Source organism: Cavia porcellus, unplaced genomic scaffold (assembly GCF_034190915.1).
Source record: "Cavia porcellus strain 051 isolate PalLab524CR breed Dunkin Hartley unplaced genomic scaffold, mCavPor4.1 scaffold_16, whole genome shotgun sequence".
Classification (NCBI taxonomy): Eukaryota; Metazoa; Chordata; class Mammalia; order Rodentia; family Caviidae; genus Cavia; species Cavia porcellus.
In genome coordinates this window covers 24,992,675-25,011,905 of record NW_026947499.1, presented here as the reverse complement: position 1 = coordinate 25,011,905, position 19,231 = coordinate 24,992,675, and the positions used below count along the sequence as shown (strand labels likewise).

Here is a 19,231-nt window from a genome sequence, read left to right as displayed (position 1 = left end):
TGTATCCTAGCTGCTTGAGACGCTGAAGTAGGAGGATTGTACACTTAAGACTAACCTGGACTGGCCAGGGATATAGCTCAGGGGCACAAGCACATGCCTGGCAAGCACAAGATCCTAGTAAAAAATAAATAAATAACCTAGACAATTTAGTTAAACCCAGTCTTCAAATAAAATTTTGAAAAGGCTGGGGATGTAGCTCAGTAGTACAGCACTTACCTACATATATAAGCTTTGGTTTCAATCTTCAACATCACCACCACCAAAAAAAAAAAAAAAAAGGAGGGAAATGATGTTAAGGTTATAATTGATACAGATTGTGCATAAGAACCTAGGTTCAGCCGGGCGTGGTGGCTCATGCCTGTAATCCCAGCACTCGGGAAGCTGAGACAGGAGGATCGTTGCAAGTTCGAGACCAGCTGGGCTACAAAGTGAGCTCAAGGCCAGCCTGAACTGTATAGCGAGACCCTGTCTCAAAAAAAGAAAAAAGAACCTAGGTTCAGTCTCCAGCCACCAAATGCTGCTGCTGCTGCTGCTGCTGCTGCTGCTGCTGCTGCTGATGATGATGATGATAGTAGCAGCTACCACCTCTGTGGGCCACCTGGGCTGGGGTAGGTATGTAATCATCTCCAATCCTTAAAATAAGCTTTTTAAAAAAAAGGCATGGTGGCACACTCCTGTAATCCCAGCACTCAGGAGGCTGAAGCTGGAGGATTGCCATGAGTTCAAGGCCAGCCTGAACTATATACTGAGACTTTGTCTGAAGAATAAATAATAATAATAAGCTTGTCAGGTAAGCAATGGCCATTTTAAAGATGAAGAAACAGGATCAGAGACCTTGTGTAATTCTGTCAAAGTCATGGGGAAAGCAACAGTAAGATCCAGCGGTCCACCCTAGGTCTTTCCTCTGAAAGGCTGGCTCCTTTGACTTCTCTAGCAAAAGCTTGCTGACATCTTTGCCAGACTAGGCACTGAATAGGGCTCCGAGGAATACTAGGGCCCCTGAGTTGTTTATGTCATGATCAATTCATAGTGACCAGACATGCAGAAGAGTCAAAGCCACATCAACCTAGTAACCCTAATAATCCAAGATTTACTGTAAAAACAAACAAACAAACAAAAAAACACATTCCACTCACAGTCACATTAAATCCATTTATGGCAAAGGTATGACAATGAATGGCAAAAGTATTGTCTGCACGGTCCAGATGAGCCTCCAAGGTATGTGAATTGCCCAAGGCCACCTAGCTTGAACACGGTGGAGCCAGGACTTGATCCCAGCTGAGATGGAAGCTGGTGGTTTTGTGCCACTGCCTCCCATGCTTCCTGTCATTGTGCATGGAATGTCCTTTGACATTCCTTTGACTACACATACCTGCCTGTCCCAGAGGTCCCTAATCTCAGTCCAGAAGTGCATGGGCCTCTCAAGGACCTGGGATACAGGAGTGAGACACCATGTTGGGTGCCATCTGGGTCTTTAGCAGGGTTGTTAGGTTTATGAGTACAGCCGTTTTCACCAGCAGTGCCCTTAGTGGAAATGTGGTGCTCACCACAGCCCAAACATCTCTCCTAGAAACAACAGCTCTAGAGACTCAGTCAAGTCCTTCATCATGGGCGTAGTGGGGAGACTCCCTGAGTCTCCATCTCCCACTAGAAAAGCAGCCTATCCTGTGCTGACTGAGATGATAGTCACAGGCTTCCCAGAGGACACAGCTCTGTTCTGGGTTTGGAAAGCTAAGCAGGGCTTTTCCCGTGGCAAGAATGCCTGTATTATTTCACTCTAGGTTGGAGTATTTCACCATAGCCCCACTGGAACTGACTTCAGTCATTGTTGGAGCTGCCTGGCCCTCAATATCTGGAAATGTCCTTGATTTAGAGATAAAGTCAACTGAGGCCCTTACGGGCCCAACCTGCTCAAAGCACCCCGTAGGACAGGGGCAGAGCCTGGCCCTTTCCTAATTCTTTTCCCCAAACTGGTGGCCTAGCTCAAGAAAACAGGAACAGAGGCAGTAAATGTGTTTTCTAGCTGTAGTTTACCCAGTTATGATTGGGTAATGGAATGATTTTTGGCTTTGTTTTTGCAGTGCTGAGTATTGAACCTATTCTAGACAAGTGCTCTACTACTGAAAAAAAACAATTTCTTTTTCTTAAAACAGGGTCTTGCTAAATTGCCCTAGACTGGTCTCAAATTTGCAGTCCTGCCTCAGATTCCCAGGGATTACAGCCATGTGCCACCATGCCCAGTTAAGAACGGAACTTTCAACACAGTATTTGCTACAATATTTATGTAAACATGGTAGGCCTAGTTATCCTTGCTTGAGAAAGCAGGAATCAAGTAGAGGCCCTGAGTATTATTATTGGGTTGGGGGACTCAGAAGTCCTGACAGAAGGAACTAACCAGCCTGAAGGTGCCCTTCTTTCCCCAAGTTCTACCTCCCAGGTGCCAGGTATACTGCTCTGTCCTGCCCCCTGCCAGAGGGCCAGGAGGAGGTGGGAACCCCATATGGACCTCCTAACACAGCCTCTCCTTCTTCCTTCCAACAGAACCAGAGCTGGGGTCTGGGACAGGCCCTGGTGGCATGGGCACCCCTGGCCTCCTTCGGGGCAAGAGGGGAGGACATGCAGCCAACTACCGGATCGTCACCCCTAGGAGCCGGAATGAGAGAGGCTGAAGGCCCCTCAGGGTGGACCACACCAGGTTTCCCCTTCCAACCTGGAGTTGGCCAGCTGCTTCCAGGGATCACCAGTTCCTATTTATTAATGTCCTCAGGGTCCCTCTGCCACGTAGGCTTTAGGGGTATGCAGGTCAGTCCTGACACCAGTTCATACCTGAAACCCAGCAGGGACTGGGACTTAAGAGAGAGATAACCTAGGCAGGCTTACTCAGCCTCACTCAGGGGCCTGGGCCTTCCTTTCCCTTTACAAAATGGGATAATACAGGCCTTCAAAGAGTGGGGAGAGGTACATAGTATCTTGTCTCATCCACTTTCAGGCTGAGAAGCACTGCAGAAGCCAAGAGTAGACCTTTGCCCCACTCTCAGTATGTGCAGGGATGTGGAGGAAAGGGGCAGTCTCCACCCTCCTCAAACTCTGGGGAGCCCCCCTGCACAACCTCTTGTTTCCTGGTGCTGGGTTCCCACCCCTGAGGCTGGGCCCTCTAACTTCCCAACAGTGGTAACAGTCTTCTCGTTTCATTTCTGCCCCTCAAGCTTCTAGTCCCTCCCCAGTGTCCCAGGTCAGGGTTGGGGATATGGAGAAGAGGCTGTCTGAAGTGTGTGACAGACACTGAGAGGCAGATATGTACTGGCCAATAAAGGGCCCTACCTGGGTCCCACCCAGCCTGGTCTCACTGTGTGCTTGGACTGGGGCAGCTCAGGAGGGTCTTACCTGAAGCCCAATGATGGGCAGACATCAGTTGGGAACAAGTGATGGATGATGCCAGAGGGTCCAGCCCAACCCTGGAGGACACAACTTCCCAGTGGAAGAGGCTACAGGGCCAAAGCCTGATGTCAACAGGACATGAAGGAGTGCTTTCCTACAAGTAGTCATTTAGTCACCATTCAATTCATCCCCAATACCAACACAAGTCAGAAACAAGTCCAAAGAGTCCAAAGAGTCCAGGCTAAAAAGCACTGGCTTTTATTATAAACAAGTACCAAGACATCATGCCAATGGGGGGCATCCCTGTACCAAACATGGTCTTCAGTAGACAACGGGACTCAGGTTATCTGCCCTCAGGCAGGGCCTGTGCCCCTGTCCTCTGCTAGGGGGGCCCAGGACCCTTTGGGTTGGCAGGTAACCCCCTCCCTTCAGTCACTAAAGCCCCTGTGTCCACCTGCCCTCCAACCAGAAGGGACACAGCACCTTCCACATGGCCTGTAGCTGCCAGTGCCACCACGGCTTGTTCTGTGGGGAAACCCATGCGCTCCAGCTGCTGCAGCCTGTGAGGTGGCATAGAGACGAAGGTATGTCAGGACCACTACAGCCTCTTCAACATGGGCACCCACCCTTCCTACCCTGCCTTACCGCAGAGAAGAAACAGAGGACTTAGGCAGCCACAGGGGGCCCTGGGGCCCTTGAACTGGCCCATCCAGGAGTGAAGCTTGAATTCCCTCCTGCAGCATCTGCTCATCCAGAGCCATCCACAGTGGGGTCCCTGGAGCAAAGTTGGACCTGGCCCAGTCCAGATCTACCTCCGAGGAACCCTTCCAAGTCAGCGGCACAGGCCCCAGACCTGGTGGAAGCCTAGCTGGACATTCATTTTGAGACCAGGAGGGAGGGAAAGCTAGGTAAGGAGGGGCAGGGACAGCAGGCCTGCAGGAACAAAAGCAAAGGAAGGGATGACTGCCAGCCACTGCCATGGCTTCCACCACCAGTGCTGGGGCCATGATATCTCCCTCACCTCACTCCAGGAGGATGGGTGACAGGCAGTTCAGTTAGGCTGCCTGGGGTGGGAAAGAGCCTCAGCGGCCAGCACCGGGCCAGAGTCCTACACAAGAAGCTCTCCTGCAACATCTGCAGTCGCCGCTCTGAGAGCTCCAGCCACCAGAAGGCTCCAGTCGTATCTGTCTGCCCAAGGCAGGGCAGTGGGTCAAGGAAAACTGAAACCAGCAAGGGGTTGCCCAGCCCTACACACCAGGCCCCTTGCCAAGTGTATGCTAGGCATTCCCTTGTTTCTCTCTCACGACAGCCTAAACAAATGTGTCATCAACCAAGTCAACAGCAGAGGCTTAGTAAAAGGGAACCAGCTTGAAGCTACTTGGCCAAAGAGGAGGAGCCAGATGTGCCTCCCCTTAAATCTGGCTCTCCCCCACCCTGTGCCATCCTGACCTGCTCTGCTCTCAGGGCTATGTGCCTGCTTAGGTCTGTGACTCTGAGCCCTACGGACCAACATGCTCCCCATTCACACAAGCCTGGGCTTCTGGTGTCACGAATCAGAAAGAGATTCCCCTGAAATACTGCAAGGGGTCAGCCTATTCACTGTGGTGACCAGTACTCAGCATCTTTGGAGCAAATGCCTATGTTTTCAGAACCTAAACAACAGGCCGTAGGGTTGTCCTCTCAATTCCCATGGACTTCTTAACATTTGCACTTTCTGTGCCCTCTGCCTGGTCTGCTGTCCTACTGCCCTCCACCCAAATCTTTTCCTGTGTGCCTCAGTTTAGATGCCACCTTCACAGCAGGACTCAGATTAGTGCCTCCTCCACTCTCCCAGACTCCCCATGGAGCCCTTTAAATTGAAAATGGCACTTCCACCTGGCCATGAGACCCCAGTCCTCACTCCAAGAGTTGTTCCTATGATGTGTGTACAGCCACCTGGAACTACCTGGGGCCAGAGCGTCCTGTGCTACTTCTTTCCCAGGTATCCAAGGGGCTCAGCCACAAAACCCACGAGGCTATGCAGGCTCTATGCTCCAGCAAAGGATACAGGCCAGGCCAGCAAGGAGGCCACAGAGGAGCTGCAGGAAGGGTGGCTCAGAGCAGAGCAATGGAGTCAAGGCAAGCAGCAGCCAGGGCAATAGCCTTGGTGGCAGCACCCCCCAAAACCATCGAGGGCAGTGACCCGGCCCGGCCAGCATGGCCAGATGGACTGGCATGTATCCACTGCCACCACCTGCACTAGATACCCCAAGGCCTGCCAGCAGCGCAGCCAGCAGCCCAATGGCCAGGGAGAGGAGGGTGGAGGTGTGCAGGAAGCGCAGTGTGCCCAGGTGGTGCTCCTGCCACCAGCCCAGAGCAGACAGCAGCAGCAGGCTCAGGAGCAGGCCTGGCAGGGTCACGTGGCCTAAGGCATGAGTCAGCAGCCGGTGCACTGGGAGAGAAAAGGGGCTTATGTACTATGTTGGGGCAGTGGAGGATCATCATCCACCAGGGTCACCAGCTGAGCAAGCCTCCCCCCATCAGGGGCCAGCACATAATCACTAGTAGAGGGACCAGGGGCTTCCAAACGCTATGGCTACCCCTCTGCTGTGTCTACAGGATCCACCAATCTTCCCACTAGTGACCGCTCAGCTGTCATGCCTAGGCACAGTGCGCTGTACATGTATTTACCAAATCCTTCACATCTGGCTAAGAATACAAGTTCTGATGAGACTGCTTGCATTATGGAGTCTCCCACTCCCCCAGCTTTGTGACTTTAAACCAGTTCCTGAATCTGAGTACCATTTAAGTTCCTTAAATGTAAACTAGAGCTGTTATTATTGGGAAATACGTGTTAAGCTGTAGTTACTCCTCAAACCCCTATCACCTCCTCCCCATTCTCATACTTAGCTTGTTTTAACCTCACTTTTTATATCAAAGGAAGGCTGACAGAACTGCTGGCCAGGCCTAGTGGCACAATTATGTAATCCTAGCACTCTGGGAAGTTAAGGTGGGATTGTAAATTCCAGCCTAGCCCAGGAAATTTAGCTGGACCCTGTCTCAAAAAATAGTATCTATTGGCCCATCTGCTAGGTCTTCTGCCCTCTTTCTTGGCTGTGGATGAACCAGCCAGGCTCATTTCTAAGGCTGAACCCCGTTACTACCCCGATGACACTGGATCTCATTCCTGCTTGACCACTGCAGAGTATGTACTGTTCCCACCAACTAGTCTCAGGCCCTACACATCTCCAGTCTACGATGTCTGAATCTATGAGGTCTCGGAGGCTGGCCCTCACCCTGCCAGGGGTCCAGCAGCAACTCCGGGGCCAGGGTGAGGCTGGGGCCAGCTCCCATCAGCCAAAGGCTAGTCATCAGCAGCATCAAGACAGAGGAGGCAAGAGGCAGCGCTGGAAACAGCAGGCGAGGAGACCCCCTCGTATGCATGGTTTGTTTGATTGAGGATGGTCAAGGTGGTCCTAGGACTGTGTGCTGCTGCTGAAAGAAAACACCAACAGTTATTATTGCAGCTTTCCCTTACTGATTCCCTCAGCTACTTTACCAACAGCTTCATTTAACAGAAGAAGAAACAGGTTGAAGAGGCAGCGTGGCCACAATGGTTAGACCCTAGCCCATGTGTTCATTAGCCATCTGCCCATTGTGAGGGTGGAAACTGAAGAAGTCTCAGATAAGAGGAGTAGGGCTAGGAAAGTTGAACCAGAGCCCTGGACTAATGGAAAGAGGGGTATAAGCCCCTACAGCAGTAATGGCAAACCTACTGCACAAGTGCCACAGTGGACACACAAAGAAGTGTGAGCTATTTTTTCTAAACTAAAAACCTCAGTATTCAGGTTTAATTGCAATGTAGGCACTTTGTGATAACTAAATGGGTCTGGAGTTGCAGTACGGGCACTTGGCCTCTGAAAGGTTTGCCATTCCTGCTCAGGGCCAATTCAGGGCCATCTCTAGCCATCTTCTGCTTCTTCTTTGCCTTAGGCTGCCATCCTCCTCTTCCCTGCCACTGCACTCAGCTTTAAGGTTCCAGTGGCCTCAGTTGCCCTAGACCAAGGAGCCACGGGCATCCAATGGGCAAGCATTCAATGGGGTAATGGTTAGAAGAGGCAGCTGAGCCAGGTGTGGTGGCTCACTCCTGTAATCCCAGCACTTGGGAGGCTGAGGCAGGAGGATGGTTTCGAGTTCGAGACCAGCCTAGATTACAAAGTGAGCTCAAGACCAGCCTGAACTGCATAGTGAGACCCTGTCTCAAAAAAAAAAAAAAGCAGCTGGAGACCCATACCTGAGCATCTTCCTCAGCCTTGAGCACAGCCCCCCGACCCTAGCCTCCCTTTTCACAGGAAAGTTCTACTCTCTGCTCTTAACCCTTTCTGCTATATGTTCCTAGGCAGGTTTCCCAAACTCTGCATCTCTCCTTTCGCATCAGTGAACTGAGAATTAAGAAAATCTTTTCCTCATAGGATGATGAGAAAAAAAGAAAAGTTTAAGGTTGGCCCCAGCGTACAGCCCCTGCTCAATAAATTATAACCACCCTACTGACTATGGGAGGCATTTGTAGCCATCACCTGGCCCACTCATCAAGGCCCAGCCTCAGTATAGAGATGGGCTGCTCAAAGACTAGCTGGTTTCCTGGCAAGCACAAAGTCCTGAGTTGAGTCCCCCTCAAAAAAGGACTAGTTAGTTGAAGCACCAGCCCCCAACACGGCTATTCCCTGTCCACGAAGCAAAGCTTTTCTTCCTCTGTTCTCCCTGACATCCATTCTGTCTTCCAGCCCCTGATGGAGTCCCTTCACCCCTGGCCAGGCCTCTTTGTCCCAGAGCTCCTGCTGATTCAGGGTCCCAGCAAAATAAAGCTGTTTGCTTGCCAAAGGAAAAATGTGGGAATCTCCTGCCTACAATGTCTTTCTCTCTCTTTCCAGCAGACAAGCACCTACTTATTCTTTGAAGCCAATTCAAATGTCCCCTTCCTTTACCCTTCCTACATCATAGAGCCTGGTCTTTTGAGCAGTTGGTCCATCTCAGTTGGTAGGTGGTCTGAGTGGGCATGGGGCACTCCTTACTCTCAAATTCCCCACCAGAGTCAGTGATTTTTAATGGTTCACTTAAAAACACTGCTTGGTTCTTGGCCCAGCTCAGGAAGTTGAGGTGAGCCCTGTCCTTCACCGGGCCCTTGCACCCACTGGTGGAGCTAGGCTGAGGTTAAGCAAAGTGGGCAGGTACCACCTTGCTTGCGGCAGGGCCTGGGGCCAAGACACCCACTGCAAGCTTCCTCTTGCATCCTCATAATCCCTCCCACCCCTACCTCGTGCACCTTAGCAATCGTAAAAGACTTGCCTAGGGACACAGAACTGTGCCTTGAAACCTCTGGATTTCTAAAATGGGGCTGTGCACCATCAGGCCCTGCCTACCTTGCTGGGAAGCCAGGAGTATAGAATAGGAAGTCAAGCACAGGAAGACTTTGGGATGGTGGTTGGGGGTGGGAGGGATTCCAGGATCTAAGTCGAACTCAGCTTTGTGACTTTGGAAAAAGTCCTCAGTTTTCTTGGGCCTCAGTTTCCACTTCTGTTAAAACAAGGGTATTGGAAGAGAGGTGATTAAAGGTCTTTCTCAAGTCCGACCGTTGTGAGGTGGGGAGGGGGTGAGTGGGGGGGGCTGGGCACGACGTTCGAGACCTCCCACCCAACCGACCGATTTAGGCCCCCACCCTCGCCGGTCCAGGCACTTATTCGAGGTACTCACTGCGGAGTATGCCCACCTACCCGGAAGGCCAGGTGGGACCCCCCGCTGGGAGTCAGCACTCTGGTCGAACGCCAAGGTGCCTCAAACCCACTGCGTGCACACCAAGGCGCGTGACCCTGGCAGACCAACAGGCGCGCCACCCCCTCCCAATCCCGCGCTACCCGCCGATTAGTCAGCAGTTGTTCTAGGCCCAGATCCCTTCCCCCCAACCCTCCCGCCGGCCTCCGTTTTCCTCCCGGACAGACACTTCAGAGACAGTCCCTAGAGTTAGTGGACGTAACCATTCCGAACGACCTAGCCTCGTGCGGCTAGTCGCTTCGGTTCGATGCTGACACCCGCTTACCGGCGCTTCAGCCTTTAAAGTGCTGTTTTGTCCCTCGCGTCACGTGTGGTACACTTTAGAAAGGATTGGGACAACAATTTCAGGCGTGAAAGCAAGAAATTGGTGGTTCATCCTTCTTTCTTCTACCCCCCCAGTGGCCTGGACCAATGGTAGCGTCCGAGGTTGCGGGTTTCGGGCCTGCGCAGTGCGGCGCTTAGAGGGAAAGCGAGAGGTGACGGACGTTGAGAGAACGAGGAGGAAGGAGAGAAAATGGCGTCCACGGGTGAGTGTGATGGAACTGCGGTTCGGCCAGCGAGGGCCGGGCCCCTGAAACTGGGGACTGTTCGCCCTTGGGTGTGGCCAAGACAGTTGGTTGAAGTTATAGAGAAAGGTTGGAGATACCCGCCGCGGCCCGACGAGCTGGGGGGGGGGGCGCATTCGTTTCCCCTCCCCCGTCGGGCGGGCGGGTTCTGGAACCTTCCGGCGCGCGGGGTCTCGCGGTGGCGGGGCGCTCAGGTCTTGCTTTGGCCTCCATTGTGTGGCGATCGTCGGCCCCTGCGCTCCCGGCCGCCCGCCACGTGGGCGGGGCCTGCGGCCTCTGAGGTCCCGCGTGAAGCTTAGTAAACGTATGGCCTCGAGCCCGTGACCCCGAAAGCAGGAGGGGGTCCATAAGGTGGCTCAAGAAGCCCCGGCCCCGCACCCCTTGTGACCCTCCACTCTTCACTTTCCAGGGCTAGTGGGCCTAGCTCCAGGGTGACTTTTTCTCAGGGAGAAAACTAGGGGAAAACACAGGCCATCGAGTCTAGGGTGGTGCGAGGCTCCAGCTTCTGAGCGGGCCCCTCATCCATCAGGTCTAGTCGGCCGGGTGCCTTCCCGCCCCAAACCCAATTTATATCAGCCTGGCCTTAAAGCGTAGGTTACCCAGACTTCTGGCTTTCCCCTAAATCTGCTGTCCCCTTTGGATTTCTTTTTCGTCGTCTTGTTTAACCTTCTTCTTTCCCTAAAAAGCAATTATGTGACTTCCCAAGGCTCTTTTTCAGTAAACGCCAAGGAAGATCAGTTGTATAAGGCCAGCCGGGATCTGGAGGCCAGAAATCTCTTTTTTTTTTTATTTTTTTTATTTTTTTTTTTTGGTCTTTTTTGTTTTTATCGGTACCAGGGATCGAACTCACGACTGCCTGCTTGCAAGGCAGGCGCTTGTGCCGCTGAGCTAAATCCCCAGCCCTGGAGGCCAGAAATCTTACCAGAGAGAACTCTTTAGTCTCTTTAACTTAGGAGGAATAAAAACCTCGAGCCTATGTATGAACCGTGGCATCACACATCTGTATTTGCTTGCGTTTGGCTACAGGCTTGTTTGTTTAGTGGACCGGTAAAAGCTAGCAAAAACAGGACTTCAAAAGAAAGCCCAGTGTGGGAACTCTAGAATGATATGGATAGGGTGGGCCTTACTGCCTGCAGCGTTTGTGAGTACTGGATAGCCTAACTTTCATCTTACAGTTTGGCACGGGATTGTTGGCAGGGTGGAGCTTTTTTGCCTTTGGGGGTATTCCTTCACTAGCGTGGTTCCAGGCCTTGGAGGCATTGAGAGAGAGAGGACAAAACAGAGAAGGCTCTGAGCCCTTCAGAATTTTAATTTGGGAAGACTCCAGTTTCTAGCAACTGAAAGACAATTTTAAGAACTCTCCCCATCTGTGTGGTCAGTAAACAAGTGAAAGTAGGCTCTTGCTGCCAGGCTACCTGCAGTGCTCCTAAAAGGAACACTCCCGAGATTCTAGTCTTCCTGTCCCCTTTCCACCCTCATCTTATCTACTACAGCCTGAGGAGACAAAGTGTTTACACTGAAATTTTTTATGTAGCTGGATGGATATGACTTTTCAGTCATCTTTACTCAAACCCTCTTTGCTGGTAACCATCTACTAAATTAAAATTACAAGTGTGGCTTACATAGACAACAGTAGTAGTCCACGCTCGTGGAGCTTCGGGGACTCATATATGTTATCTGAACTTTAGTTTACTTTCCTGCAAAATGTGAGAGAATAGATGGACCTTTTAAAAGCTTCTTGCGCCCTTCTGGTCCCAAAAGCAAAGCATTTTGGTCCCAGCAAAGTTACCACATGCTGATTTTAATGCATTATGTAGTCTGACACCCTAAATCAGTAAGTACAGGTTGGGAAGTGACTGACCTAAAATGTTTGAGTTGCTGCCTTCAGTAGTGTTAACATGTTTTCCCCTCCCTCACCTATAATCACATAGAAAAGTTCCCACTATATGTAGCATGTTCACCTATAATCACATAGAAAAGTTCCCACTATATGTAGCATGTGTCCAGCTTACACAATTACAAAACAAACTCGTAAACAACCATTATTCAGATCAAGCAGTAGGCTATTGCTAGCACTCCAAAGAGGCCCTGCATCACAACCCATCTCCTCAAACTGTGCTGTTTTTAGTAACAATTTCAACTGCATCCTTGGAAATTAATAACAAACACAATTGGTTGTTAAATAATCTGAGCATAATGTATTCCTAGTTTTGTTTGAGGCCACATTGTGTGCTATAAATAAATTCTCACGAAAAAAATTTCCTGCCCTCCAGTGTAGGACCAAATCCTGTGGCTTCACACTGACCTGGGATCATTAGTTGTCCCGTATCAGTTGTTTTGGTTTGGGATTTTCTTGTTTGGTTTTTTGAGAGAGGATCTCACTATGTAGTGGCCTTGAATTTTCTAGTAACCCAGACGGCTTCAATTCAAAGTGATCCTAATGCCTCAGCCTCCCAGGTGCTGGGATTACAGGTACCACTATATCTAGCCCCATTCAGTTTTATGTTTTACATAACTACTATTTTGTAAGTCTTCTTACAAACATTGAATTTATGTCAGTGATTTTAAGTCATTTTTCATATAAAAATCTCAGAAAATGTAGGTTGAAATACTTGGTTTTCAACTTCATTGTGTTTGTTTTGTGAAAGACAATTTACATTTAATGGAAAGGGGATTGGAAGGGGTGGTCATTTCTATTGCTGGGGCCCTTGAACCTAGGCCATGGGTGTGCTAGTCAAGTCCTCTACCACTGGGTTACGTCCCCAGACCCTGCATTTATTATGTGTCCCCCCACCACCACCCTTATACTGATTGAATCCAGGGCCTTAGCGCTAAGCTATATCCACAAGCCATTTTTTATGTTGAGAGAGGATCTCACTAAGTTGGGCCGGATGGCCTTGAACTTGAGATCTTTTCTGTTAACTTCTCAGTGCTGGAGTTAATTACAGGCCTGCACCACTACTTCTACATTTAATTTTATGTGTCACAAAGCATTGTTGAAGATGCTTCAAGAAGTGACTTGAATGGATTGTTTAGGGTTTTGGGGGAATTATTTGTTCATTTGTTTTCTATTTTAGATACCTTTAGGGCAGTTGATTTTATGATGTTAATTCAGAGTTCTGAGCTAAGGGTGTACAAACAAAGGAAAGTTGGTGTATGAAGTACAGGGTAGTAGAAACACAAGCCAATTTATAAGAGATGGACTTAGCCACACACTCTGAGGCCAGGCTAGGAAATCCTGAGGCAGGCTTTGAATTGCATGGCAAGAACTTTTCCAAGAACTGAGATGTCACCAGTTGCTTTTGGGTGAGGAATTTTCTGACTGGAAAAGAAAGGACTCTTTTGTTCTGTTTTAACGGCAATACTGTATTCAAACATTGAGCATGATATATATTCATGTGCAGGGGAAATAATTACGTTTTTAAAATAATTAGTTGTCTTTGTAAAAAAAAGTTTAAAACCTCTAACTTTAATTCATACTGCTGTGAAAATGTCTCAGCTTTTGTCTGATCTGTTGGTTGATTTTTTTTTTTCCACTGCTTGTAAATACCTTGGTGGATCAATTTTTGATCCCTTTTGATGTACATTATAAAATAAATACAGGAGGCCAGGCAGGCTTGGTTGTGGATACTGTAATCCCAGCAAACTGGAGGTTGAGGCAGGAGGATCCTTCCAAGTTGGAGGCTAGCCTAAACTATAAAATGAGTTCAGGGCCAGCCTGAACTGTATAGTGAAAGCCTGTCTCAAAAAGGTGCCCCTCGCCCCCCAAAAAAGGTTTATGTAGAGCAGAGAAAATTTGTCTTTTTTTTTTTTTAAGTTCAAATCACTTTGGATTTTAGGAAGTACATACAATTATTTTGGGGTTTTTTTGTTGTTTTGTTTTGTTTTGTTTTTCCTTTTTATCGGTACCGGGGATCGAACTCACGACTGCCTGCTTGCAAGGCAGGCGCTTATGCCGCTGAGCTAAATCCCCAGCCCCCATTTCAGTGCTTTTGTGCTAAAGAATTACGGTTGGTCTTAATTGCTAAAGTGAGGAAATACTAGAAAAACTAGTTTTGAGGAGATGAACTACTAATAAATTAGTCTGGTGTTTAATGTTGTGATATTATTGCATAGCTTGTTTTTATATGAACATAAAGCCCCTGATCCCATTTTAGGGTCTTATTTTTTAGCCTCAGGGTGATGATCATACATGTAAAATGGCCTGAGTGGACATGGTAGTGCATGCCTTTAAGCCTAGCACTGGAGAGGCTGAGACAAGAGGATCACTTGAGAGTTTGAGGCCAGCCTGGGCTACAAAAGTTGAGTTCAAGGCCAGCCTGAACTACATAGTGAAATTCTGTCTCCCAAAAAAACCCCAAAATAAAACGATAGCCTGTGGTTAAAAGGGGGTTTATGGTCAGGGAGCATGCAAAATACCCCTGCCATGTCAGCTGATGTTGGCCTTATTAGCTAGCATTGTATTCATATTCAGACTTTATGAGGTTAACTCTTAGACCTAATTGGTTTGGTTTGGTGTTAAGAGATCCGTGGTATTCTTTTGGACTGTGTCAGCCTCTACAAACAGTTAAAAAAATTCTTCTTGCCACCTAAACCTCTTTGCTGACTTTATACTTGTTTTCTTGTTTCCTCCAGATTATAGTACCTACAGCCAAGCTGCAGCCCAACAGGGGTAAGTCCGTCTTCTACAGTTTTTTTCTGTGATTAATGTTTTTAGAATATGGAACCTCATATAGTCATAGCAGTTGTAATAAAATCAGAATGTTCTATATTCAGCTCTTGTATTTCTTTTTCAGCTACAGTGCTTACACTGCCCAGCCAACTCAAGGATATGCACAGACCACCCAGGTAATCTTTAAAATACAGTAATTCTATGTAGCTGCATCTACAGGTAAAACGTTTCTGTTGGTCATTTAAGCAATGACTAGGACATCTTTTTCAAAATTAGGTATAACATGAAGTTACATCTCATGTTTTATGTGTAACCATTTAAAAAAAAAACTAGGAATTTACAAAGGACTCCATTCTGCCATATTAAATGAAACTGTACTAAAGTGGGGGTTGGCTTTTTATAAATTCATAGACTATTATTTTGCCAGTTGCCGTGTTCTGTGCTTGGTCCTTCTGTGTATTTTATTTCATTATGTTTGGATTTACTTAATCATTATAGTACTGCAAAGGAAAATTACGACTTTTGCTGATGAACTCAGTCGGTGCATAGGTACAATATAGCAGAATCACTTCTAAGAAACATTGCTGCCTAGCTAAGGAGCTCCTAAATTTTCTAGTACATGATTTTTTGGTTAAAAACCTAGATCAGAGTCTGGGGATATATCTCAGGAGTGCTAGTCTAGCTTGCATGATCTTCAGAGACATGCCAAAAAAAAAAGCAGCCAAGGCCACCTACCCTAGAAATAGGCCTTCCAGTGTTTTTAAGATTTTAAATTCTGAATGAATCACATCATAAAGTGCGTGCTGATAACTGCCCTCAAACCGTGTTCTAGGATAGACAGAATATAGTATCTCTAGCATATCTTGCCTAACTGACCATTCAGAAAAACCAGAATATGAATATATTAGAATCTGAAAGAACAGCTCATCCCTTACTTGATTTTAAATACTACTGGTGTCCAAATTCAAAAGACTAGTCTGATGTTCTAAGTGTTAAGAGAACATGCAATATTGTGGTTCCATTTCCTTTGGAATGTGTAGTAGTTTTAATCTTTGTGCCATGGTGCAAATATAGTTTTCAAAATTGCCTTATCTTTCATTTTCTTTACCCATTTGTCTTCCTAATATGTGTTTCTAGCTACTAAAACTGTGACAGTTACACACCTGTACTTACTGCTCTTCCTGTGGGAGTGTCTTGTTAATCTCCTGTATATAAAAGTTTTTCCTAGTTACCTCTGGAACTTTATTGTTATCTTTACCAAAATAAGAATAATTAGGGTAAATGATAACAAGTTCTAACTATAGCTGAGCATGGTTGCACACACGTATCATCACAGCACTTGGACGATGAGCCAGGAGGATTGCAGCAAGTTTGAGGCTGGCCTGGGTTACATAGTGAATTAAGGTCAAGGTGGAATACATAGTGAAACCCACAGCTTTATGCCTGTTTTAGTCTTTAGATTCTACAATTTAGAAACTCAGACATGTCAGTTTTATTACTAAAGTACAAGATTCACATACAAAGTCCTTAACATCCATTTTCTTTGGGACAGGCGTATGGGCAACAAAGCTATGGAACCTATGGACAGCCTACTGATGTCAGCTATACCCAGGCTCAGACCACTGCCACCTATGGGCAGACTGCATATGCAACTTCTTATGGACAGCCTCCCACTGGTAAGACCTACCTTGGAGAAATTTTTGGATCATGATGTCTAGGGCATTTGCTAAGAGAGTTGGTACTCATGCTTTTAGATGTAGATTCTGGTCCATATCTTGGAGATCTTTTACTTTTTTTTTTTTTTTTTTTTGGTCTTTTGGGACACCGCGGTCTCGCTATGCAGTTCAGGCTGGCCTTGAGCTCATTTTGTAGCCCAGGCTGGTAGCCTCTCAACTGTTGGGATTACAAAGGCATGAGCCACCATGCCTGGCTTTAAGATCTTTTAAGAAGGAGATTTTTTTCTTTCTTTCTTTCTTTCCTTTTCCTTACATTCGCCTTGAGGGATACCTAATAGAATGTGGGTGGGATAACCTTCAAGGGAGAAAAGAAATTTTAACTTCTATTCACTATATTGAATAAACTGACAACAAAGTGGAAATTGTGTAAAAAATTGTGCTAATGCTAATACTAAGAAGGAGCCTTCTTAAACTGGGCTGCTTAAAAATCAAACTGGTTTTCACATGTTTACTTCATCTGATAGTGTACCCTCTACTTTTTGTTTTGTGCTTTCCACAGTAGAAGGGACCAGTACAGGTTTGACTATCCTGCTCATTCTTGCATGGGAAATGCTTTCCATCTTGTCTAACCCTGTAATGTTAACCCTTTAGGTGTTTTCATTTGTTTAACCCCCAGATTTTTCTAACATCGCACAACAAGGTGCTAATGAAAAAACTGCTTCAGGTGCCATTCACAGATGTGTGTCCTTTTCTTTATATGATTTGGGGAAAATTTTATTTAATATTACATTCTTTCAAACCTTTACAATACTCACCTTCCCAAAGGTATTTCAGGTGATTACTCCCTACTGATTTCCCCCTATTCCCTGAAGGATAGATTGCATGTTTAGATTTATTTAGAGAAACAAACTGCCACCCTGCATGTGTATCATATTTGTCTGTTGGTTGCTTTTCAGTCCAGATTCATCTTTTTTCTATTTTAAGTGTTAAGAATTATTTTAATTCATAATACGTCTTCAGCATAAATTTTATATATAGCAATCTAGGAAGCTAAGAAACTTCCAAGAATAATAAATTGTAAGCTAATACTGAGGTCGAGTGGAGTATATGAAAAATCTATAGTAGTTTTTTTCTGCTTAGTGAGGTGCAATGTTTCAGGGTCTCTACTTACCCTACCTTCATTATCATAAAAGGTTTTAATATAAGGAAGTGTTAAAGATGTAAAAACTATTCTCCAGCTATCTTCAATTCTCTATATTATTTGTAGTCTAGTAGGAGAAATGGCTGTCATTTAGCTTATTGCATACTGATATTGTGAATTGCTGGGAACTGCTTCCTAAAAATGTGTATGTTGAATTGGATAGAAGGAGTTTAAACTTTCTAGAGTTATAAGAAGGGCTGAAACTATGTGAAAGTCCCATCATGAGTGTAGGCCCACAAAGTGGAGGACCATACAGAAACCAGTATCTTTGACAAGCTGGAGATTGTTTTGCAGTAATGAGGAATGTTTCTATAGACTTGATAGTGTATGGAATATCCTTTACAGTAAGTTCCCTACTTAACATTTAAGTTGCAAACTTTCACACATACAAATGGACCTTGTATTACACGTGTTCATAGATGCAAATAAATCACAAAATTACTCATTACTCATGTCTAGACGCCAGACATTATCACAGTTGTACTGCCGGGGTGCTCACTGTACAGTGCATTACTTTATAGTAGTACAGTGCTCAGAGTCCAGGATGTCCAGAAGCAAAAGGAAAAGCAGTGGGGATGTGTAGGGGACATCTAGAAAGTGCAAAGCAATATATACTGTATGTTTGTGTCAAAGGTGTGTAAGACTCACTTTGTTGTGCTTAACGTTCTCCCAGAATGGGACTCGTCAGTAAGTTGGGGACTTACTGTATATCTCCCTTATTCTTATTTTTTATTCTCCTCCCCTTCCCTTTCTCCCTTCTTTCTCCCCCATCTATACCAGGAATCAAACTGAGGGTGCCACTGAGCTACATCCCCAGCCACTGATGCAGTCTTTACGTGTAAAAGTTATTGGATAATTAGAAGAAATGTATTAAAATATATTGTCCTCTTTAGGCTTTTTCTAAATTAAGCTTCAGAAGAGAAAGGCTATGTATGCATTTAAGTTACTAATTAGAGTTCTTAAAGTTTTATTTTTACTTGTTCAGGTTGAACAAAGATTTTAATCAGTTTGTGTGATGTTTCTTACCACCTTTTTCCTTCAAGCCATTAATACCTAGTAGATCTGTTGTCTTTTTCTGTTGGTCTCTTTTGTTACCATTAAATCATTTTGCTCTGATTTTTTTTCTCATTTTGCTTGGCTGCTTGTATGGGGACTACAGATTAATTAAAAGATTGTTTATTAACCCAGGGTCTGTTACTGTAATCTTTTAACACTACAAGGCTTTAACTATTGCCACATAGTTTTTTGACATAAGTGAATGCCTGATCAGTTATAGTTTTTGTTAATTTAACTGCTCTTCCTGTGAATTTTATAAATAGGCTATCATGAATTAGAAAAACGCCTGTAAAAATAACAGAGGAGATGGCATTAGATTCTAGTTAATATTAAATAAATGAGTGCTTTGTATAATTAACCTTAGGAGTCTGCAAAGGACTTTTAAATTAAAGAGATAGGGTTCCAGTGTAATTCAGTAGCAGAACACTTGCCTGGCATCTTTGAGGCCCTGAATTTAATCCCAGAACTATTCCAAAAAGAGAAGTAGTTCAGTGAACAACAAACAAACTCAAAATTTTCTAAATCAAATGTGGTGGCACACATCTGGATTCCCAGCACTCTGCAAGGCTGAGGCAAAAGGATTAGTTGGAACCCAACCAGGCCAACATAGTAAGGCCCTGATTTAAAATAAAGGCCTAGGAGGTAGTTCAGTACAAAGGCCCTGTGTTCAGTCTCTAGTACCACAAAGGATAATTTCCACTGGAAATACACTTTCATGCACATATCCACCCAACAATTTGACAAGGAAATTGCTATCGTTGTACTTTAATCTCAGAATTTCTTTTAACTTTGTGCTGCAAAAGGTGACACTTCAGGTTACACAGAAAAAAGTTCATCTTGTTATTGTTTAGCTTGTCATGAATTTGCTGAGGAC

General features: G+C 46.1%; 3 protein-coding genes across 19 annotated transcripts in view; 2 read left to right on the top strand and 1 right to left on the bottom strand.

Annotated features, from left to right (window-relative positions):
• Emid1 (EMI domain containing 1) overlaps window positions 1–3,335 on the top strand; it is a 57,434-nt gene extending 54,099 nt beyond the window's left edge. For 3 of the 6 annotated variants that reach the window (XM_013141648.3, XM_013141646.3, XM_013141647.3), the window contains one exon: window positions 2,542–2,865. In XM_013141648.3, the coding sequence (XP_012997102.2) occupies window positions 2,542–2,669 (128 nt within the window). In that variant the 3' untranslated portion in view covers window positions 2,670–2,865. Of the gene's footprint in view, window positions 1–2,541 lie in introns of all 6 variants that reach the window. The other 3 variants (XR_010039731.1, XR_010039729.1, XM_023560710.2) reach the window with 2 other exon arrangements.
• A 269-nt stretch (window positions 3,336–3,604) lies between these two features.
• Window positions 3,605–9,636, bottom strand: Rhbdd3 (rhomboid domain containing 3). 6 transcript variants are annotated; one of them, XM_013141651.3, is made up of 7 exons: window positions 9,452–9,636; window positions 8,778–8,931; window positions 6,654–6,852; window positions 5,426–5,809; window positions 4,400–4,562; window positions 4,024–4,311; window positions 3,605–3,938 (listed from the first exon to the last, which is right to left on the bottom strand). In XM_013141651.3, the coding sequence occupies exons 3-7, from the start codon at window positions 6,799–6,801 to the stop codon at window positions 3,761–3,763; spliced, it is 1,161 nt and encodes a 386-aa protein (XP_012997105.1). In that variant the 5' UTR covers window positions 6,802–6,852; window positions 8,778–8,931; window positions 9,452–9,636; the 3' UTR covers window positions 3,605–3,760. The 6 variants fall into 6 exon arrangements, with proteins under 6 accessions (XP_012997105.1, XP_003478392.1, XP_023416479.1 ...); XM_003478344.5 differs by lacking the exon at window positions 9,452–9,636 and adding an exon at window positions 9,129–9,326 and having other exon boundaries at window positions 6,654–6,849; XM_023560711.2 differs by lacking the exon at window positions 9,452–9,636 and adding an exon at window positions 9,109–9,325.
• The window catches only part of Ewsr1 (EWS RNA binding protein 1), a 29,484-nt gene continuing 19,841 nt past the window's right edge, over window positions 9,589–19,231 (top strand). For 5 of the 7 annotated variants that reach the window (XM_063225989.1, XM_063225986.1, XM_063225985.1 and 2 more), the window contains exons 1-4: window positions 9,589–9,713; window positions 14,388–14,424; window positions 14,549–14,600; window positions 15,977–16,100. In XM_063225989.1, the coding sequence (XP_063082059.1) occupies window positions 9,701–9,713; window positions 14,388–14,424; window positions 14,549–14,600; window positions 15,977–16,100 (226 nt within the window). In that variant the 5' untranslated portion in view covers window positions 9,589–9,700. Of the gene's footprint in view, window positions 9,714–14,387; window positions 14,425–14,548; window positions 14,601–15,976; window positions 16,101–16,659; window positions 16,678–19,231 lie in introns of all 7 variants that reach the window. The other 2 variants (XM_063225984.1, XM_063225983.1) reach the window with 1 other exon arrangement.

What these genes read in the sequence shown, in the direction of transcription:
- Rhbdd3 (XM_013141651.3), bottom strand. Translation starts at nt 6,801, where the DNA reads ATGCATACGAGGGGGTCTCCTCGCCTGCTGTTTCCAGCGCTGCCTCTT. An exon ending in CCTCCTTGCTGGCCTGGCCT is followed by an intron (nt 4,563 to 5,425) that starts GTATCCTTTGCT and finishes TTGGGCAGACAG; the next exon opens with ATACGACTGGAGCCTTCTGG. An exon ending in TCCTCTGTTTCTTCTCTGCG is followed by an intron (nt 3,939 to 4,023) that starts GTAAGGCAGGGT and finishes GCCACCTCACAG; the next exon opens with GCTGCAGCAGCTGGAGCGCA.